Source organism: Bubalus kerabau, chromosome 10, assembly GCF_029407905.1.
Source record: "Bubalus kerabau isolate K-KA32 ecotype Philippines breed swamp buffalo chromosome 10, PCC_UOA_SB_1v2, whole genome shotgun sequence".
NCBI lineage: Eukaryota > Metazoa > Chordata > Mammalia > Artiodactyla > Bovidae > Bubalus > Bubalus kerabau.
Genome location: NC_073633.1, coordinates 13,218,486 through 13,242,104, shown reverse-complemented (window position 1 = coordinate 13,242,104; position 23,619 = coordinate 13,218,486). Strand labels below are relative to the sequence as shown.

The window sequence follows — 23,619 nt, the reverse complement described above, 5'->3', positions numbered from 1 at the left end:
TATTTTGCATACAAGGAAAAAGGCTCAGCAATGAGGTTAAGAGGCCTACGTGTCCAGCGTCATCTAACCATTAAAGGGTAAAACCCCGAATGCCTGCGGGTTGATTTGATCACGAAGCCCAAGCTTTTTGTGTCACACAAATTTTCTAAGTGGAATGTTTAAGATACACTTGAGGTGATGACAATTTATTAGGTACATTTATCCACATAAATGCAGAGGTCTGGACTAGAGGGTAAGGATGCTCTTAACTACGTGAGTGATGGTGTTTTATTTCTTTAAACCTGCATCATTCTGCCCAATTTACATAAGATAATTACACCTTAAATATCTTCAATTTTTGGGTCACTCCGTCCGTTAAGCAGATAATCTCGCAAAGCAATCCCATGGCCAAAGCAGCCTATCCGGGGAGACACTGAAGTTTCCCCAAAGCCCAGATTGCGGAGACGGGGGAAAAGTGTTAACTTGTATCCACACTAAAAGGAGTCTTGTTCAAGAACTAAAAGAGGAGCGATTTGAGCTAGACGAGGGCAGGTTCGCGACCAGGAAACTGGGTGGAGGCAGGGCAGGGCGATAAGCGGTGACCGGCCCGCGGCCCACTGTCCCCCCGGCCCCCGGCCCGCGGGAGTGTGGAGGCAGGGCAGGGCGGTAAGCGGAGCCCCGCCCGCGGCGGGGTGTGCGCACGCGCGCCGGGCGGCGCCGGCTACGCCGACAGACCCGCCTCCTCCGCGCGGTCTCCTTCCACGGTTACCCCGGTTCTCAGCCCCTCCTTTCCGCGGCGCTCGAGGGACCATGGCCGATCCTCGCGTGAGGCAGATCAAGATCAAAACCGGCGTGGTGAAGCGGTAAGCGGAAGCGGCGCCGCGGCTGCTGCCTCCTCTCCCTCACCTCACGGCGGCCCGAGGGGCCCGGCGGAGCGCAGGCCCGAGGCGGGCCCGGACTCCAGGCCTCACCTGGGGCGCCCCGGCCGGTGGGCTCGGGGCGGGGACGGAGGGGGCGCGCGGGTGCCCGAGCCCGCCGGCCTGGCCCCTCCGCTCCCCGCGCCCGTTCCTTCGAAAGCCCGGCGGGGGAGAGGCGAGCGTCCCTGGGCCGCACCCCTCCCGCGCCCGCGGCCGAGGAGACGGAGGGGCGGCGGCCCGGCCCACTGCCGTCGTGCTCCGGGTCTCCCCGGAGAACCTGGCCGGAGGGGGCGCTTCCAGGCCTCTACCTGCGCTCAGGTGGAGGCGCGAGCCCGTTCACAAGTTTAGGAGGGCGTCCCGAGGCCGCCTTCATCCGAAATGGGAGCAGGCGGGCGCCCTGTCATCCAACATGGCAGGCGGGACAGTCCCAAACTGGGCCGTGAGCTTCCAGCGCTCTCGACAAACTTCCGAGGCCTCGCTCTCCCCAGCCAGCGTCCCCGCGGCTCGCCCCAGAGGCTATAGGATGCTAAGCAGCCATCCTGGCTAGGCCAGTCTGGTAATTCGTCGTTATTCCAGCCGTGGTTAGACACTGGAGTGCTTGTGAGAACTTTATTGTTCAGACCCCAAAAGTTCAAACTTCCAAGAGAAAAGATGAACCGCCTTCTGAAGAAGTAGGTTAATTTGGCAATAAATCTGTCTAATCCTAGCTCTCTGGCTTCTTCATTTTTGCACACCTTTCCTCCCTGTGTTGATATTTTTCACCAGAGGGATGACAAGGCAAAGGGGAGAATGGATTCATTTATATGAAGCTGTTGCCTCTGAGGCTTATTCGTAGGGCCTTACACTGTGCTCTCCTAGAAACTGTCATTGTTAAGGCAGTATGGAGACAGGATGAGTAGTAGTGAAGTGGACAGCGTTTCTGAAGTGAGACTGCTTGGGTTCCAGTCTTGATTCTGCCATGTTATGTACTGTTGAAGACATTACATCTGCCTCAGTTTACCCCTTCGTAAAATGGAGTACCAGCCTCACGCAGTTGTTGTAGCACCTGCTGTTCTGTTTAACAGTATGTGGAAAGTACATGTTGACTAATACTATGATTTGTATTCCTGTTTTACAAATGAGAAGCTGAGCTTTGAAGTTGAAATAGAAAAAGTAAACTTGTTCGGGGTCATTGCTAGTTAGTGGCAGAGCAGGCAAAGAACTGAGGTTTCTAACCTACAGTCTTTTAAGTTGCAGTGCCCCACCCCAAGGGTATTTTTTTAATGTGTGGTAATAGGAGAGTTGAGATGTGTAACTGAAAACATAATTTGCACTGTTACTCATCCCAGAGTTCTGTTGTTCACTTTTGTTATGCTTACTTTGGTTATGTCATTTTTATAAATCTATTTGGCAAAATGATTTGCCATATATATCCAAAAGCTTATGATGAAGAGTGCTTTAGGTGGAAAGTCATGAGAAATGACTTCTTTTTTATTGAGGTATAGTTGATTTACAGTATTAATTTCAGGTATATAACATAGAGATTCAGAATTTTATTATTTATTCTCCATTTACAGTTGTTACATTGACTGCCTTCCCTGTGCTGCCCATTCCCTTACCGCACTGGTAGCCACTAGTTGGCTCTGTGAGTCAGTTCCTGATTTGCCTTATTCATTAATGTGTTTTATTTTTTAGATTCCACATTTTATGATAACATACAGTATTTGTCTTTCTCTGTCTGACTTACTTCACTGATCATAATGCCCTCCAGGTCCATCTATATTGTTGCAAATGGCAGAATTCCATTCTTTTTTATGGCTGAGTAGCAGTCTATGGTGTCTGTGAGTGACATTTTCTGTATGCATTCATCAGTTGATGGATACTCAGGTTGCTTTCATAGCTTTGCTTTTGTAAATAATGCTGCTCTGAACATTGGGGTGCATGTATCTTTTCAAATTTGGTGTTTTCATTTTCTTCAGATAACTACCCAGGAGTGGAATTGCTGGAGCATATGGTGGTTCTATTTTTAGGTTTTTGAGGAACCTTGATGCCGTTTACCATAGTGGCTGCACCAATTTCCATTCCTGCCAACAGTGTACAAGGATTCCCTCTTCTCCACATCCTCACTAACATTTGTTATTTTGGGAGACACGCTGATTTGGGACATCCCAGGTGGTGTAGTGGTGAAGAATCTGCTTGCCAGTGCAGGAGACGCAAGAGATGTGAGTTAGATCCCTCAGTAGGAAAGATTCCCTGGAGTAGAACATGGCAACCCACTCCAGTATTTTTGCCCGGAAAATTCCATGGACAGAGGAGGCTGGCAGGCTACAGTCCCTGGGGTTGGAAAGAGAGGACATGACTGGGCACAACAACAACAAACACTTACTTGCATAATTACGTTTCTAGGCTTTCAAAAATTCCTAAGTATGTATAGATACTGCTCGGAAATAAAGTTTTGTTTTCATTTTATTTCAATAATAGAGGATTATCAAAGTTTAATTTTGATTCTTTATACTTACATATATTTATCATTTTAATGAAATCCTTTCATAATTTACTGTAATATCTCAAATTATAAATTAATCAATGTCTACTGTATATTTTTTCATGGCTGTTCTGTTGGCATTTTGGTTAGAGCTTGTCTGTATGTACTGAAATGAGATATGGTTTAAAAAGCTGTAAAATTTGTATTTTAGCTTTTTATTGGCCATATTTTGCCTTGGTAGGTAACTCTCAACCTGTAAATATTGTTTGCTATTCTCTCTTCTGTTACTTTTTCCTGAAAATTATTTTACTTTGACTCCTTCCAACATCTGCCTTAGTATGCTGTTTTTTAGAATTCTACGTTTTACTTCAGCAAAGGAAAGAGAATAGATGAGGCATATGTGGCAACACGTTAGTAATTGTTGGAGATGAATGGTCATTTGTCTTCATTATATTCTTCTCTATATAAGTTAAACATCTTTTATTATAAAAAGATGCATTTTTAGATGCATTATATGCATTTTTTTTTCCTCTGCAAATTTAGTTTCAGAGACTTCTCAGTTTCATGATTCAGACATGTTCTTGGTTTTATGAATTCCCGTTCATAAAAGCATTGGTTTTAGAAAGCAGTCATCTAAAATTCAATTTCTGGTCTCAGCACTGTTTTTCTAGTCAAGATGTTCATTTCCCGTAGCCTCATTTATCTTCAGAAGTAACAACTTTTATTTGGAAAAAGAGATTTATAAGTCATTCAAGCCCTGAATTCCTTCAGTTTTCTTTCCAGGAATTGAAAGCCACTTAGAAATATATTCTAGGTATTAATCCTAGAGTTCAGTTTGGGTAGGCAGTACTGGAAAAATCCCCTGGATGGAGGAGCCTGGTAGGCTGCAGTCCATGGGGTTGCTAAGAGTTAGACACGACTGGGCGACTTCACTTTCACTTTTCACTCTCATGCATTGGAGAAGGAAATGGCAACCCACTCCAGTGTTCTTGCCTGGAGAATCCCAGGAATGGGGGAGCCTGGTGGGCTGCCGTCTATGGGGTCGCTCAAAGTCGAACACGACAAAAGTGATTTAGTAGCAGCGGAAGCGACTTAGTAGCAGCAGCAGCAGTACTAGGGAGGGTAAATTCTTAAGAGTTTAGTGTCTGATCAGATCTGCTAAAATTCTTCAGGTGATCTAGGAATTCCCTGTAGTGGGCTTTAATTTAGAAAGAAATCTGGGCAGGCAGATGGAATGTTACTGGAGTATGGAAACAGGCAATAAATAGATGGTGGTATTTGGCAACAGGGAGATCAAACAGTGAGTGGAAAGATGCACTTTTCAGCATGTTGGCAAAACAGTGACTTCAGACTGTAAGGAAAGAAGCCTCAACAGTGCTCTAGTCCTAGAGAAACTTTGTTACCTCACATTGTAACAGAGGCAAAGGATCTGACTTCCAGAAATAGATTTCAGGAGAAGAGGTTAGATTCCTAGAAACAGGAGAGTCCAGTTACTAGGAAAGGGTTGTTAGTTAGACAGCATTGATTCTGACTTGGTGCTGAGTTTCTCACTCCTAGGACTTGCCAAATATCTCTTTCCCTGCAACATGATTGCTTTCTCAGGGATAATTCTGGCTGCGAACTATAGAGATATATGTGTACTCAGAGTGAGTAATTATACTAAGTTACTTCAAGAAGTAGCCAGTGTTCACATGTGATTCATTGTTAGTGGGTATTGGTTAGTAGGTTTGGCTCTGGCAGGCTCTTTTTAAAGATTTGAATCCATGCTCCAGATTGCTAGATCTACTTATCTGTGACTGGTCACAGCTAATATGGCAGTCCTAGCAAGGATTACCAAATATGACTCCAGATTTCTTCTTTTCCAGTGCAGAACTGTACATCTGTTCTTCCCCTTCCCTTCCCCCTAGTGTCTCACTGGCATCACTTGTAGGGTTTACTTGGGACTGAAGGGTTTCCAGGATGTGGAACCTACAGTGCTGAAGTTGGGAAAGTCTCACGCAAACCAGGATGATTTCTATTAGTACTTACATGCCTACCAAACATAGCACTGTTTTCTGTGTGCTGTGATTATGTGGAGACTATTTGATGATAGTACAACTGTGAATTAAATACTGTACTTTACTTAAATTAAAATTTAAATGCATCCTGTAAACATGAAGTTTTGCCATAGTAGCCTTTTTTTGTATTAAATTATTGGTGATTTAGAAAATAATTTTATCTGAAAAAGAAGATGTGGCATTGTTTTTTTTTCTTCTGGTTTTATTGGATAGTTTTTTAAATTAATTTTTATTAGAGTATAGTCGCTTCACTGTGTTGTGTTCGTTTCTGCTGTACTGCAAGCTGAATCAGCTCTGCATGTACCCCCTCTCTTTGGGTTTCCTTCCCATTTAGGTCACCACAGAGCACTGAGTAGAGTTCCCTGTGCTGTATAGTATGTTCTGGTTAGTTCTCTATTTTATGCGTAGTATCAATAGTGCATATATGTCAATCCCAGTCTCCCGATTCTTCCCACCTCCCCTTTCCCCCTTGGTAGCCATGACACATTATTAATATTTTATAACTGAAGCTTATACCTCTTAATCTCTCCCACTTATTTCCCTCCCCCTATATGCTTCCCCTTGGGCAACCACCTGTTTATTCTATGTTTGATTCTGTTTCTCTTTAGTTATATTTGTTCATTTGTTTTGTTTTTTTGGATCCCACATTTAAGTAAATCGTACAGTATTTGTTTTTTTTCCTGACTTATTTCACTTGGCATAATACTCTCTAAGTCCATCCATGTTGTCACAAATGGCAAGATTTCATTCTTCTTTACGGCTAATATTCCATTGTTTGTGTGTATTATATTTATCAATCACATTTTTCTTTACCCATTCCTCTGTTCATGGACTCAGTGGAAATGAGTTTGAGCAAACTCTAGGAGATAGTGGAGGAGAGAAGAACCTCGCATGCTTCAGTCCATGGTGTCACAAAGAGTTGGACACGGCTTAGTAACTGAATGACGATAACAACAGCAACAACAAATGAATGGGCACTTTGCAAATGCTGCAGAGAACATAGCAATGTATGTATCTTCTACATTAGTATTTTTGGGGTTTTTTTGATAAATACTCAAGAGTGGAATCACTGGATCATATGGTGGTTTTATTTTTAATTTTTTGAGGAATCCCATACTGTTTCCCATACTGGTTGCACCAATTTACATTTCCATCAGCAGTACACAAGGGTTCCTTTTCTCCACATCCATTGTTTTCTTTTTGATAATAGCCATTCTGACAGGTGTGAGGGATATCTCATTGTGGTTTTAACTTGCATTTCCCTGATGATGAGTGGTGTTGAGCATCTTTTCATGTCCCTGTTGGCCATCTGTGTATCTCCTTTGGAAAAATGTCTATTCAGGTCTTCTACCCATCTTTCTGTTTTTCAAATCAGGTTTTTGTTTTTATCTTGAGTTCTGTGTGGTTTTCTGTATAGTTTGGTTATTAATCCTTTCTTTGTCAGGATTGTGTGTTTAGACAGCGTCTACAGTTCCCTTTTGTTGGTAGTTTGCTTTGTTGTGCAAAAGGTGTTTAGTTTGATTCGTCCCGTTTGTTTGTTTATTCTTGTTTTTGTTTCCCTTGCCTGAGGAGACAGATCCAAAAAGATATTGTTAAGACTGATGTGAAAAAGTATAGTACCTATTTTTTCTTCTAGAAGTTTTATGATTTCAGATACTACTTTCAAGTCTTATTTTTGTATATGGTATGAGAAAGTAGTCCAATTTGATTCTTCTGCATATAGCTGTACAGTTTTCTCAATACCATTTATTAAAGATACTCTTTGCCCCATTTTTCACTAAAGCAGAAGAAAAAATAGCATTTATGTTTTAAATGCTGATATGTTATTTCAGCTAAATGACATATGTCTACCATAAGTTCCCAAGTATGATTTCTGTTTATAAATAAGGGTGTTTTTTTAAAAAGCTGTGTTTATGGTAAATTCAAGAAATTCTTCTGCAAGACTGTGTTTTCATTCATTTCACATGAAAGGTTATTTAATAACTTTAAGTCAACTTATTTTTCAATAACACTTGCTAAAAATGCCCATTGGTGAGTGAATTAATTGATTAAAAATGCTTTCTGAAACATATCTTTTTATAACCATTTTAGGTTGGTAATGGCTTAAAATCCAATGTGAACAAAGAATGTTAGGGCACTGGAAATAGCTCTGACATTGGCCCATAGTTTTTCTCTGATTAAATGAAAGTGACACCAGTAGATTAGAATGAGACTAGGACAATTCACACTGCAATTGTGTTAGTTTAACTTTAACAATCTTTTAACACTCTTGTTTAAATGTAGCTGACATACCATAATTACAAATCTACAAGCCTTGATTATAGAATTTTACATCATGGATCTGTGGGGAAATTGTATTGATTTTTTTTTTTTTTATAAAGCAAGGACCTTTCCCAAACTGTTGCATCTTCCCAAGTTTGTTTATATCCATACCTGTAATAAACAACTAGGTATGATATATATATTTATATATATACACACACAGGCACACACACACACATATGTTGTATGGCAGGCATTAAAAAAGCACAGGAGGTAAGTAAAATTGCCACATTGTTAAGTATATATGTAATACTGATGTACATTATGTGTTATACATGCTGTTACATATTTTATATTGACCCAAAAGTGAAAACTGGATGACACATGTACTTTGTGAAACATATGAGTGACTCGTATGTTATATGGAGATAGAGTTTTCTGCCATTAGTTGTACTTGTCTGTTGTTTCCCCTTTAGTTATAATTGTATAAACTTACCCCTTTTAAAGTAATTATGGCTAAAAATAGGATGGACACTATCTGGGAGAGGTTTAGGACATGGCCTTGTAAATTTTTCTTGTAAGCTTTAGTAACTTTTTATATTATAGTGTTTTCTTCTCTTCTTCCACATCATAGGCCTTTGATGTGAGTTAAAGTAAGTTCAGCCAAAATGGCCAACTTCTTACCTTGAAATTTAGCCAACTCTTTGGAATTTCTGTATCGTATCCAGTTCTCCAAAGTAGTGGTCAAAGTCATTGTCAAAATGGATTGCAGGTGGTCAGCTTTTACCACCTTCTGCCAGCTACTTGGCAAACTGACTCTTAGGAGCTTACACAGCTGGCAACCAGATGTCTCTCTCAGCTGGAAAGGAAGAAAGCTAAGGCCACTCATGACCATGGTTTCCCAGCACAACCTGTGTTGTTCTGCAAGTTGAATATGGACATGAAAGATTCTTTGACTCCTGTGTGTGTGTGTGTGTGTGTGTGTAGATATGTTCTGTGTTTTCATTGCATTTTTTTGTTTGGTAGAAAATGTTTAAAATCTGTGGCAAGCCAGATTGGAAATTTTTGTTAAAAATAGTAGTCCAGAAGTATTTAAAATATAAATGCTTAGATGTGTGATCTTCCTATTCCAACTTTCCATTTCCAGTAATACAATTAATAGAACAAAATTCCAACTGTGATGCTGTTTAATGTTTCCAAATAGAGCTCATTTTAAAATAACAATGCTGATCCAAAGATCATTTATTTAGCAGCCTCATTCAGAACCTCTGTCTTTGAAGCGCTTGGTATGGTGTTGGCATCTAGTATATGTTCAGTAGAAGTCTTTCCAGTGGACAAATTCATGTCTTATTCTATAAGGATTTTTAAAAATAATTTTGTAAGCTTTAAAAAAAAAGTACTTATTTGGCTGTTCCAGGTCTTAGTTGCATCCTATGGGAGTCTTTGATCTTCACTGTGGCATGTGAACTCTTGGTTGCTGCGTGTGGGATCTAGTTCCCTGACTGGGAATTGAACCCTGGCCCCCAGCTTTGGGAGTGCAGAGTCTTAGTCACTTGACCACCAGAGAAGTCCTTCTATAAGGATTTTTTGACCTGATAAGCAGTAGGGAGCTATTGAATCAATTGTGATGTGACAGCATTGTAGTTACTATATCTTTGCTGCAGTTGGAGTTAAGGAGATGGAAGCCCAGGCTTCACTTACTACATTGGTGACCCTGAGCAAGTTACTTAACCTTTAAAAACCCCAGTTTTCTTAGCTGGAAAATGGGTTAATGATAGTATCTTTCTTGTTCTGTTGTTTGGGAAGTTTTAAGGTAATCATGTAAAGCACTTAACCCAAATGCCTGACGTTATGTTCAATGTATGTTCGTATGTGTTCAGTATTTACTAACTGCTGTCGTCATCATCATCATTCTGTAGATGTATAAACAGTGTAGTCTCTCCAGGAGAGACCCTGGAACTTTTCAGTTCAGTCGCTCAGTTGTGTCCAACTCTTTTCGACCCCATGGACTGCAGCATGCCAGGCTTCCCTGTCCATCACCAACTCCCAGAGCTTACTCAAACTCATGTCCATTGAGTTGGCGATGCTATCCAACCATCTCATCCTCTGTCATCAATCTTTCCCAGCATTAGGGTCTTTTCCAGTGAGTCAGTTCTTCCCATCAGGTGGCCAAAGTATTGGAGCTTCAGCTTCAGCATCAGTCCTTCCAATGAATATTCAGGACTGATTTCCTTTAGGATGAACTGCTTGGATCTCCTTGCAGTCCAAGGGACTCTCAAGAGTCTTCTCCAACACCACAGTTCAAAAGCATCAATTTCTTCACCGCTCAGCTTTCTTTATACTCCAACTCTCACATCCATACATGACTATGGAAAAACCATAGCTTTGACTAGGGGGACCTTTGTTGGCAAAGTAATGTCTCTGCTTTTTAATATGCTGTCTAGGTTGGTCATAGCTTTTCTTCCAAAGAGCAAACATCTTTTAATTTTATGGCTGCAGTCACCATCTGCAGTGATTTTGGAGCCCCCCAAAATAAAGTCTGTTACTGTTTCCATTGTTTCCCCATTTATTTGCCAAGAAGTGATGGAACCGGATGCCATGATCTTTGTTTTTTGAATGTTGAGTTTTAAGCCAGCTTTTTCATTCTTCTCTTTCACTTTCCTTAAGAGGCTCTTTAATTCTTCTTCACTTTCTGCCATAAGGATGGTGTTATCTGCATATCTAGGTTTATTGATATTTCCCCCAGCATTCTTGGTTCCAGCTTGTGCTTCGTCCAGTCTGGTATTTCACATGATGTACCCTGCAGATAAGTTAAATAAGCAGGGTGACAATATACAGCTTTGATGTACTCCTTTCCCAATTTGGAACCAGTCCGTTGTTCCATGTCTGGTTCTAAATGTTTCTTCTTGACCTGTATACAGATTTCTCAGGAGGCAGGTATAGTGATCTGATATTCCCGTCTCTTGAAGAATTTTCCACAGTTTGTTGTGGCCCACACAGTCAGAGGCTTGGCCATAGTCAATAAAGCAGAAGTTTTTCTGGAACTCTCTTGCTTTTTCCATGATCCAATGGATGTTGGCAATTTGATCTCTGGTTCCTCTGCCTTTTCTAAATCCAGCTTGAAAATCTGTAAGTTCTTGGTTCATGTACTGTTGAAGCCTGGCTTGGAGAATTTTGAGCATTACTTTGCTAGCATGTGAGATGAGTGTGGTAGTGCAAAATGAGTACATTTTTGCCTTTTGCATTTCTTTTTCTTGGGGATGGTCTTGATCACTCTCTCCTGTACAATGTCACGAACCTCCGTCCTTAGAACTTGGAATGTAGGATTCTGTCCCTGAAGCACGCTTTCTTTTTAACATTTTTTGGCTGTGCCACATGGCATGTGGAATCTTAGTTCCCTGATCAGGGATCAAACCTGTGTGCCCTGCATTGGAAGCCCTGAGTCGTAACCACTGGACCACCAGGGAAGTCCCATGCTTTCTTTTAAATTGTGGGGAAAAAAACTTAGTTGTTTGTCATTTTCACTGATTGGTTCTAGAGAGAGAAGGGAGGAACGTGAAACTTGTGTTTTGAATTAATCTCCAGGACCTGGTAGTGACTATTTTTCTTTAAATTGTTGAGGTGTTGATTCCCTATTGAAGGCCCAGCAAAATATCTCTGTTTATATCAGTGACCCCATATTTTTTAACACTTTAAAAAAATACTGTATCAACTTCTTTACCATAATGTGTCAAAGCCAATTTCCCTCTTATTGCACTTCCATACAGTTTATCTCAGGGAAGAGTAATTAAGTGAGTAGTAAGTTTTTAAGAGTCCTTATTCTGGAATCTATAAATGATTCACCACAACTGTCAGAAGATGTCCCTGTAATTCTAATGCTAGATTATAGTTATTTTCAAACCCTCCTTAATATTTTTTAAACTAAGTTCCCTATTTGTTGTTGATATTCTTTTACCTGTGCTAAAGAAATATCTTATGGAGCCTTATGTGTGCACATATGCTTTAACTTAGGGTTTATTTGTCTCCAAACAAGTAGGCATCTACTTTTCACTAAATAATCCTCAGCTTCTGAACTCTACTAAAATGGTATGCTTTTAATGTGCATCCATTGCCTGAAATACGTCTGTACTCTATGAGGCTTTTGAAGACCTGTAAGTCTACTGAAGTGTAAGTCATCTTAAGTTACTGGTACAGGGCTTTTCATTTCAAACCTAGGATGTTAAGTTCTAAGGTCTCTGCACTGTATAAGATTTACAAAAATCTTCTTAAGGCCAAGCAGTTCTTTTAATCTTTTTAGGGACCAAAGGGATGGTGTATAATACATTGCTTATACTAAAACAGGTGTTTAATACCTATTTGCAAATTGAGCCAAGGAATGGGGAAATCCAGAAAAGAAGTCAATTATATGAGGGGGAACACCTCACATAATTGAAGTTTGTTTTTATAACTAAAAGTGAGAGACTGAAAAGAGAGAGATTGCTGAATACTCCGGTTACACTTCAAAAGAGCAATAAAATAGCTGTGGGTGGTCACAGTCTTCACTTAAAGACTTTCGTCAGGATAGTGTTTTTGTTAGAGAAATGAAAGACAAAATGTGTTTATATCAAGGATTTCTTTAAAAGTTAACAACTTTGAAGGATTTTTTTTAAGTGTAGTTTTAATTGGAGGATAATTGCTTTGCAGTGGTGTGTTGGCTGCTGTGCAACATGAATCAGCCATAGGTGTACATACATCCCCTTCCTCTTGAGCCTCCCTCCCACCCTCACCCAGGAGCTTTTTCAACTAGAAAGTTTGTTGTGGAAAAGTTTTTAATTATTAGTAAGTTTAATCTAAAAAAGGTTTTGTAGTTTACCTAGAGCTAACCAGAGCACCATCTCCTTTTGATTCTAATTTACTAAAATTGTGTCTGTGTGTGTGTGTGGTGTAACTGCCTATTGTTAAGTTACTTACATAAATAGACTCATCTATACCAGGATTTTTTTCCTGAAACCTAAGAAAATAGTAAGAATATAGGTAAACTGAAATCTCATTATGGGCAGTAGGTGATGTTTCAGGGAAACTTAACATGGCAAAGTTTTGGGCCCAGTCCTTAAGGGATTTTTGTTCTATTAAACTTCACAGTGTACGTATATCTAAACATTTATTCTTAGAATTGCAGGTATCTCGTATCTCTTTACATAAATCCAAAATCTTCAGCTTTCTCCTGAGCTTTAAACTCATTTTAAATTATTGATTTTATGCCCTTATTTTAGTATCCTCTGGTTTCAAACTTTATCTGACACCAAACTAATTATTTTCTCAAATGTGATCCTCTTCATCTGTTTTATGAAGGAAAAAAGTTATTTCATGTATGAGAAAAATGTAGAGAAAGCATAATAAGCCTGAAATGAAATAATATAGTTACACTTGCAGTGCCCTTTCTGAGTTTGTTCCTTTTCTTCTTTGCCTTTAATTATTATTCCGAATTTGATCTTTATCTTCCACACATTTGTTTTTTTGGTTGTGGTGCGTGTCATGTGGAATCTTTCCCATCTTGGTGCACGTCATGGTTTCCCAGGATTGAAACCATGTCCTGTGCAGGGGCAGCTCCAAGTTTTAACCACTGGACCACCAGGGAACTCCCTCCACACATATTTTTTAACTTTCAGTTTATATGTAGATATACATGAACCATATTAAAGTATTGTTCTGCACACTTAACTGCCTTATGTAACTGAAATATATCTGGAAGGATACATAGGAAACTGGTCATGTTGGTTGTCCCTGGGAGAGAAGCTGTATAACTGAGGACAGGGATGGGAGGAAATTCTTATAATTTTGAATCATGTCAGTTCAGTTCAGTTCAGTCGCTCAGTTGTGTCCAACTCTTTGCGACCCCATGAATTGCAGCACGCCAGGCCTCCCTGTCCATCACCAACTCCCGGAGTTCACCCAGACTCACATGCATCAAGTCAGTGATGCCATCCAGCCATCTCATCCTCTGTCGTCCCCTTCTCCTCCTGCCCCCAATCCCTCCCAGCATCAGAGTCTTTTCCAATGAGTCAACTCTTCGCATGAGGTGACCAAAGTACTGGAGTTTCAGCTTTAGCATCATTCCTTCCAAAGAAATCCCAGGGCTGATCTCCTTTAGAATGGACTGGCTGGATCTCCTTGCAGTCCAAGGGACTCTCAAGAGTCTTCTCCAACACCACAGTTCAAAAGCATCAATTCTTTGGCACTCAGCCTTCTTCACAGTCCAACTCTCACATCCATACATGACCACAGGAAAAACCATAGTATTACCTATCAAAATATAGATTCATTTAAAAATTATGAGTAGTGTCATATTGTGGGAATCTTTTTATAACCTAGTTTTTGTGCATATCACTGTTCTTGAGATTTTTTCATGTTGAAACTGTCAGCTCTAATTCATTCTCTTGTGTGAATTTGCTAGGTTTTTTTTTTTCCATTCTCGTGTTGGTAAATAATTAGTTTTAAATTTTTCCAGTTTTACAAATGATGCTACAATGTACTTTATTAAATATGGCTTTTAGTGCACATATATAATAGTTAGTGTAAGGCAGAATTTTATAAGGAATGTTCCCTGAATGGATTACAGGTATATGAGAGTGTAATTGTCCTTAATCTTCATGATGGCCAAGTATGGCCAAGAAGAGCCGTGGACTATATGGGGGAAGAACCTTTCAGACAAAATGAACAGTGTATTAACTGTTCATTAATATTAATACAAAGGCTTGGGAAATAATGATTGGCCTGTTTGGGGAAGAACATCCAAGTGACAAAGGGGAGAAAGGGCAGGAGACACTTTCAGGAGTAGGAGGGAGAGGGTATAGATCCTATGGGGCCTACCTGTCATGTGAGGATTCGGGCTCAGGTCTCAGGAGATGTCACCACCTCTGCAGAAGTTCCCTGGCTGTCTCCTTCCTCTGTTTTCTTAAAGAACTATATGTAATAGCCCCCTCTTATCCATGGGGGCTGTGTTCTTTGATTGGAGTCGGGTGGGGAGTGTGGAAGAAAGAGAAGGGGGAAAGGACAAATGAGTGTGCCTTACCTTGATCCCAGCCATTTGTTCTCACAGACTCTCTGCCTTCTGCTGTTCTAGCCTCTCAGTAGAAGAGTCACCACTTCTATTGCAGGGCTTGCCGTCATTTAGGAGGCATTCCTGGAATCCATTCCGAGTGTTTTTCCTTTCTAGAAGCATAGCTATACATGGTATACATAATATCCTGGAGAAAATGTTGCATACATGAACTTAATAGTGTTAAATAGTCTTTTGTGGGACAGTTTACGAAGCTTAACACCCAAGTATGTATAGCTTTTTTCCCATGCTTACCGAGATCCTAGAAACTTGACTATAAATAACACCTTTGCAGTGTAACTGAGTCCCTAATTGGAGAATGCTTGAATTATACTGTGTTAACTTGGTTTCATGTTTAAATTTTTTCTGCCTCTTGCTTTCATGGAACATTATCAGCCATTCATGTTCCTGCTTCTAGAGCTTTGTACTTAGGTCTGTTTACATTTGTCTCTGTCTTTTTGCTACTGCTAACATGTTTTAATGGCACCCCACTCCAGTACTCCTGCCTGGAAAATCCCATGGATGGAGGAGCCTGGAAGGCTGCAGTCCATGGGGTCGCTGAGGGTCGGACACGACTGAGCGACTTCACTTTCACTTTTCACTTTCATGCATTGGAGAAGGAAATGGCAACCCACTCCAGTGTTCTTGCCTGGAGAATCCCAGGGACGGCGGGGCCTGGTGGGCTGCCGTCTATGGGGTCACACAGAGTCGGACACGACTGAAGTGACTTAGCAGTAGCAACTTAGCAGCAACATGTTTTAGGGGAACTTAGACTGTTTTATTTATTTCTGAATCAGATCAGATCAGTCGCTCAGTTGTGTCCAACTCTTTGCTTCCCCATGAATCGCAGCACACCAAAAATCGAAATTGTCAGAAGTCTTGCCTTTTATTATTGCTTTGTTTGAACTAGACTCTCTCTAGCTATCATAATATTGTACATTCATCTCGTCTAGGATATAAGCTCCATGAAGGCAGGGATATATTCCCCAGAGGCCTGACACCAAAAAAAAAAGACTCTTGGTAAATATAAAATGAATGAATTTACTCAGTGGCATTTTAAGTTCCTTGAAAACAGAAACAGTGTCTCATTCTTCATCTCTCTTTAATATATTTAAACAGTCTTTTGAACTATTTTCAGTGTAGACATGGCACAAAATTCCAAAGGTACTTAAAGATAGATGCACAGTGAAATATAGGTCTTCACCCCTATCTGTTAGGCACCCAGCTTTTCCCTCTTGGAGCGGATGTTATTACTCATTTGTGTGTGTGTGTGTGTATCCTTCTAGAGATATTCAGTACCTGCCTAAGTATGTACATTTATGTCTTTAAAAGCAAATGACAGTTGTTGGGCTCTACTCTGCAGGCCCGCAAAGCCTATACTTGCCCAGTTTCAAGTGCAAAGAAAGAGCCTGGAGTCAGCAACAGAGATATCAGTGGTTTATTGGATAGAGGGAATCTTACATGTCTGAAGCAAGATCCTGGAGCGATACCTCACCATGTGTGGCAGATGGCAGGCAGGATGTGGTGGCAGTTTTTGTGAGGAGTGAACGGGGTTTGGCAGTTATAGGGGGAATTGATGTCAGGTTGGCTCATCAGTTACCAGGGAAACTGGCAGAGACGCACACTCCTCACTGCCCCTTTGATAAGAACAGTCACTGGTTGGGGCCTTAGGCAGCTAGATAGGAAGATTAGTCCTGTGGGTAGCATATAGATGAAGCAGGCGCTGGCTGAGCATAGCATGGTACGTATAGTGAACAAGAGAACAGCCATCTTGAGTGGCCTGACCATACAGTAGTCCTCTGTAGACGCTGTTTTTAAGCGTGTTCTGTATGGACATACCACATTTTTTTAAAACCCAGTTTTCTATTAGTTTTCCCTGGTGTCCCAGATGGTAAAGAATCTGCCTGCAATGCTGGAGACCCAGGTTCGATGCCTGGGTCAGGAAGATTCCCCTGGAGAAGAGAATGGCAGCCCAATCCAGTATTCTTGCCTGGGAAATCCCTTGGACAGAGGAACCTGGTGGGCTACAGTCCGTGAGGTCGCAAAATTGGACACAACTGAGCCAAACTAACACTATTTCGCTTTTCTATTGATGAACTTCTATATTGTTTCCAGTATTTTATTGTGAAAAATACCTCAGTGAGTTTTCTTGTATGTGTGTAGCTTTACAAACATGCAGATATATCTGTAGAATAAATTCGTACAAGTGGAACAGTTGGTGTAGGGAAGGAGAAACTTTTTTCTGTATGCTCCTAAACACTCTGGCTGGGACCTTGTATAAATTAGACAAAAGACAGATTAACAAGGAAAAAAACAAATTATTAACACAAAAACACAGAGAAATATTCAATAATGAATAACTCAAAAGGATGGTTAGAACTTGGCCTTATACAGCATCTTAACAAAAGAACAATAAATTTGTAGAGAAAAGATAATACAAGGGAAAGGAGCTTTGAGTTTCTAGCAGATTATGAGAAGGTAAATATTGGGGAGATAACTATTGAATGGTAAGGGCTAATCAGTAAAGTTTGTTGTGTAGATTCCTCTGATTCTTCTCTGGGCTGGTAAGGGTCTAGAGTGATTAATCTGGTGGTAACTTCTGTCTGTGGTAGAGAAGAGAGGAGAGACACCATTACAAATTTATGACCCGCTTTTAGGTGAGTGGGAGAGGGCAGATGACGCTTCTTGTATCTGTTTTTTTTTCAGTTTCCTTCAGCTCAAAATTATCCTTATGTTAAAGTGACCTATTTTGGGGTGGGATCTTCTGCTGCCATTCACTGGCTCAGGTGGCTCATGTGTTTTAAATTTTGAGAGATACTGGCAAGTTGCCCTCCAAAGAGTTCTATTTGTAATTCCACTGATGATTTAATACAGTGGTTTGTTAATATGCAGTTTAATATTCTTTTGATATGGAAAGAATTAAACTGTTGGGAGGAAAAATTTTCCTGTACCCTTCAAAGATTCTTTCAGCTGGTCTAATAATTAAATTGACATGAGACAAATTAACAACAGAAAATCCAATTTAACTTGGTATGTACAGGAACCCCACATACCTGAGCATTTCAAAGACAGAATAGAAAAATGAGGTAAGCATGTCACTCCGAGCTAAGGAATGGAAAGGAGCCAGGGCCTTCAAAGGAGAAGGGGATAGTTCATAGAACAATAATAAGAACAGTAAGAACAGATGTTTGGTAGTTAGTTGTTTCCCCTGCCATATAGATGGGTCACTCAGATAAAATATATTTTTGCTAATAATTCAGATTCTGGGGAAGACACACAATTTAAATTCTCCTTGGTAGTTAAGGGAAGGGCAGAAGATTCTCTTGATCCGCAGGTTCTTCATTGCCTTTTAGCTCAAAACAATCCACGTGTCAAAGCGGCACATTTTAGGGAGGCTCATTCCGAACCCCTTCATTCCCACCTTTGAAACTTCTCTGAGAAGTCTCGCAGTCCAGAAGTTGAATTGGTAGGTTACTTCACCTCACTCAGTCTCTTAGTCCTGACAATAAGTCGATTCAGTTAAACAGTTGTGTCTCATTTCAGGCCCTGGAGAAGGGCACAGCAACCCACTCCAATATTCTTGCCTGGAAAATCCCGTGGACAGAGGAGTCTTGCAGGTTACAATCCATGGGGTCACAGAGTTGGACACTCTGAGTGACTAACACTTTAACTTTTCAAAGTCAGTCTTAGTTCTTTAAATCTGTTTGGTCACTATTTGAGTCAGTCTAGGTACGTTCTTAAACATGACATTCCAGCCAAAACCTTGGCAATATGACCAATGTTTCCAATTATATCCTGTTATAAGTAGATCAGATTCCTTTTGAATTTATGCAGATAAGTATAGTGCTATGAAAATAAGAATATTCAGAGTTTCAAAATTCTGGAAGGATCAGATAGGGAGAAAGAAAGAAATGATTCAGTTCTGTTACAAAAGTATAAGTTACCAAATCGCTGTAAGTCATAGTGAGCTTAAGAGGAAAGGCTTTTTAACATCTGGAAAACAAAATGTTAGAGAACCAGCATGCGAAGTCATAAAGATTATGATCATCCTTATTAGTTCATTTAATCTCCTGTAATTAATTATTGTTGATCTTCATCTTAGGTTAGCAGCTTTATAAATCAGTTTTCCATTAAAGTTTTATAAAATTTTACCCAGTTCCAAGTTATATAAAATCCTAAAGTTATAAAAAACCTTCATTCTAGAGTATTTGTCAGGATCTTTTCTATGAATCTCCTTGAAGGTGAAGCATTTTGTAAAGCATCAGAGTAAAGCAATATTGTATATGACAAATGATTTACATGTCTATTATTACAGATTCAATGAGTTCATTATAATGGAATTTTCAAGGAAGTTTGGTTATTTCTATAACATTCAACATATTAGAATAATAACTGGAATTAAAGCTGTTAATGTTATACCAGGATACATCTAATTTGTAAGAATTTCTTATTTCAGGAGCACTTAGGTTAATAACATAGATCTACACAAATGTAATCTAAGAAGGTTTTAGCATCACTTATTTGACATTGCTTGCCATGTAATTTGACATACCAAATAAGTCTAATTAATATAGCATATCTCTTTTTATAAGAAGAAAGAGCAAATCCTTTGAAATGTTTTGGGGCCTTCTGAAAAATCCCAAAGTTTAGCAAGAGGTCAAAAGGACTTCAGTCTTTGGTTTTGGGAACTTTGTCAAAAGTATTAAAAGGTTTGGACATTTGACTAAATAGGATCACAGATTGTTATAAAACAATACTTAATTATATATTTCACCAAAGTGATAATACAAGATTTCAAAGGCAAATATATTTTAAATATAGCATTGTGTACATGTCCTTCCTAAACTGCCTAACTATCCCCGCAACCACAAGTTGGTTCTCTAAGTCTGTGAGTGTCTTTCTGTTTTGCAAATAAGTTCATTTGTATCGTTTCTTTTTAGATTCCACACATAAGGGATGTCATTCAATGTTTCTCCTTCCCTGACTTGCCTCACTCAGTGTGGCAATCTCTAGGTCCATTCATGTTGCTGTAAATGGCATGATTTCATTGTTTCGTGGCTGAGTAATATTCTATTGTATAAATGAACCACATCTTCTTTGTCCATTCCTCCATCTGATGGACATGTCTTGGCTATTGTAAACAGTGCTTAGTGAACACTGGTGTGCATGTATCCTTTAGCATCATGTTTTCCCTCATAATAGCCATTGTAATTCTAGGTGTAACTCCTCTGAGAGGTGGCACCTGTTTAGTAGGACCCTAGCTACAAATGGAATTCACCCCACCTTTCTGTCCAGCCATATTTCAGAGTCCTTAGCCTAATGGTTAGCAAGCCAAGTTCTCAGAACACAAAACAAGCTTATAAGATGTTGGCCTTTAAAAAAGATACGTCTGCATCTTCCAGAACTGCAGTTCTTACACTTGCTTATAAAATAGCAAGTGTTGCATTTAATTCTTTGGGTTCTCAGAAGGAGGAATTTATATGGAATATAACTTCTTTTGTTAAGGGAGTCCCTGAAGCTAGCTGTTATACTACATTGTATTTACTTAACTTTGTCTTTCAGTAAGACAGTTGTTTAGGATAAGAGGTCTCTCTAAAAGAAAATGTTTTTCTTTCTAATATAGTCAATTTAATCTCAATAGTGACTCAGACCAATAAACCTTATTATGGCTTAACCAGTGGTGAAAGAGATGTTCCATATGAGAGTACAAAAAAAAAAAAAAAAAATTGTAGCACTTATAAGATTCAGGAAGTTCACTTTCAAAGATAGTCTCAAAAATTCAGGTCCTTCATTGAAAGCTACAGAGGTTGAGATGGCAGATGCCCCTTATGGACTGGGACAAACTCCTTTGAGAACTGGCATAGCAAGTACAAAGAGATTTTCTGAAAGCTTGTCTATTCAACTGGCCACCAGCTGTACCCCAGTAAGCGCAGCTTCTGGATGGCAGAGACCAGAGAGACTATTTTCGTTCACTAGTCAGAAAGCCAAGCTCTTAAGATGTAGAGCAAGGAAACAATGACCATTTCTGGGAGGCAAAGGATCAACAAAATCCATGAGTACTCATACCAAATAACCAAGAGTTGCAAGGCAGAAGGAGCTAGTTCCAGAAATATTTTTTCCTGCTAATCTAAATTTAGAAAGGGAAAGAACAAGACTCCTACCACCATTCTGCTTCCACCTGACTGCAGGTAGAGACTTGGATGTCTGTCATGGTGAGAATTGCACCTTTTGCTGGTTCTTGTCAGAGGTCCCAGAATCTTCCTACTCCAACATGGGAGTGAGCGGTACCCAACCCATGAAGTCTCCTGACTGGCTTGTCAAAAGTGTTGGAAAGGACAGTTTTTCCTTTCTTCTTCAAAGGTGTTTTTGACAGGTCTAGTAATCAAATTGACATAACACAGACTAATACATTAAAGTTTATATATAAAGGAAGCCACACACACAAGAGGCTTAGAGGTAAATGTCACAGTTGTCACAGTGTCTGCAGAGGAGTAGTTCCTGGGCTCACTGCACACACCAGAGACCTTGAATGCTCAAGTCTCAGTCGGCCTCCTGTATCTGCACATTTCTCATCTGTGGATTCTGCCAACCAAGAATCGTAGACATAGTACAGAATCCAAAGTTGTTTGAATCTGGATGTGGAGCTGGTGAGTACAGGTATATTTATTGAAGAAAATCCATGTACAAGTGACTTGTGATTCAAAGCTGGGTTGTTCAAGGGTCAACTGTATATATGCTGTCCTAAGCTAGGAGTGGAAAAGGGCATCAAAGAGGGGAAAGACATTTCACAGGACAATAAGAAGAGCAGATGTTTTATTAGAAATTTGCCCTGCTGTATAGATGGGTCACTCAGTAAAGTTTATTTTTCCTAATAATTCTGACTCTGGAAGACCTTCAATTTAAATTATTCTTAGTAGTCTAGGAAGGGGCAGAAGTTTCTCTTGAGTCTGTGGGATCTCTATTGCCTTTTAGGTCAAAATAATCCATATGCCAAGGTGACACATTTGGGGAGGCTTGTTCTGAATTCCTCCAACTGGATAAATGAAACTGCCCAAATATGCTTAGTTTTTATAGGAAAGTGCTTTCCACATTGTTGAAATAACAAGATAAGGACAGATGAGGCATACAGGTAAGTTGAGCAATTTAATTTCACCATTGACTATAGTCCTAAAAGGAGAAACTCTTTTTCCTTTTGAAACACTAAATTGTAAAGTTGATGAAGCACCCCTTGCTGCTGCTGCTGCTAAGTTGCTTCAGTTGTGTCTGACTCTGTGCAACCCCATAGACGGCAGCCCACCAGGCCCCGCCGTCCCTGGGATTCTCCAGGCAAGAACACTGGAGTGGGTTGCCATTTCCTCCTCCAGTGCATGAAAGTGAAAAGTGAAAGTGAAGTCGCTCAGTCGTGTCCGACTCTTCGCGACCCCATGGACTGCAGCCCACCAGGCTCCTCCGTCCATGGGATTTTCCAGGCAAGAGTACTGGAGTGGGGTGCCATTGCCTTCTCCATGAAGCACCCCTTAGGGATTCTTTATCTTCCAGTTTCCCACTGCTACCCCTCCCCCCAGCAAAAACAACAAGCAAGGAGATAATTGTCTCTGGATTATTCAGCTAATTACTGGTAGAGCTAGAACTGGGAGGCTTTCTAAAAGTACTACACTCCACTTGGTCATTGCACAAATGTGAATTCCTTAGAATGACTTTTTCTGTTCTAAACTGTTGCAAAAAATATTTTAAGTTAGGTTTCATTCAAAGTTTGATCCTTAAATCTAGGTTTAGGGAACTTTGACCATAAGTTGTTTCTCTGTTTTATTATTTGAATTTTAGGTTTTAAACAATACGTTTGTGAAAATCTGAATAATAACTATTGGTTATGCTAGAACTAAGCTTAATAAATAGTCCAGTTTTACTTTGTGAACATTACTTTGATAGTCAGTTCTGCGTTAATGTTTTTACTTAGGAGACTATGTGACTTGCTTTGGTTTGTGAGAATATCCATCTTGATTTCTCCTCTTAAGAGAAATTTTGGAGAGTTCTTTAATATTTGTTGAAAATGGTAAGATACTAACAGATTAGTTATACAGATATGCTGACAATTTAAATACATTTTGAGCAGAGCCCTAAAAGAAAACATTTTTCAAATACAAATCTTAAAAAATTTAAAGGAAAATACATATCTAAACTTTATGTTTCAAATACTGTTGCCAAGATCTATCTGGTCAAAGAGATTAAGAATAAGCAGAATAGACTTTAAAAGACCAATAGCACCTTGCTAGCACATTGCTAATAAGGACTAATAGGTACTTAAACTGATGAAAGTGATTCAGACAACAAAGTATTAACCCCCTATGGTGCTCTGGGTTTTTTTTGTTTTTTTTTTTTAAGCTGTTAATAGACATTAGCTTTTTAAAGAAAGACTAACTCTTTTATATTCATTTTCTAAGCTTTTGGTACATTGCTGCTGCGACTCTGAACAACCCCATAGACGGCAGCCCACCAGGCTCCCCTGTCCTCTGGATTCTCCAGGCAAGAACACTGGAGTGGGTTGCCAGTTCCTTCTCCAGTGAGTGAAAGTGAAAAGTGAAAGTGAAGTCACTCAGTTGTGTCTGACCCCTAGCGACCCCATGGACTGCAGCCTACCAGGCTCCTCCATCCATGGGATTTTCCAGGCAAGAGTACTGGAGTGGGTTGCTATTGCCTTTTCCGGCTTAGTCGCTCAGTCGTGTCCAACTCTTTGTGACCCAGTGGACTGTAACCTACTGAGCTTCTCTGCTTCTTCAGGGGAACTTCCTGATCGAGGAATTGAACCGGGGTCTCTTGCATTTCTGGCGGATTCTTTACCAGCTGAGCTACCAGGGAAGCCCC

The 23,619-nt window shown here is 40.0% G+C and overlaps 1 protein-coding gene across 3 annotated transcripts in view; it reads left to right on the top strand.

Annotated features, from left to right (window-relative positions):
* The window catches only part of TBCA (tubulin folding cofactor A), a 211,483-nt gene that overhangs the window by 127,441 nt on the left and 60,423 nt on the right, over positions 1 to 23,619 (top strand). Inside the window, exon 1 of one of the 3 annotated variants that reach the window (XM_055536637.1) lies at positions 649 to 842. The exons of 1 other annotated variant lie outside the window; for it this stretch is intronic. In XM_055536637.1, the coding sequence (XP_055392612.1) occupies positions 790 to 842 (53 nt within the window). In that variant the 5' untranslated portion in view covers positions 649 to 789. Of the gene's footprint in view, positions 1 to 648; positions 843 to 2,907; positions 3,098 to 23,619 lie in introns of those variants that run through there. One more of the 3 variants, XM_055536635.1, reaches the window with a different exon arrangement.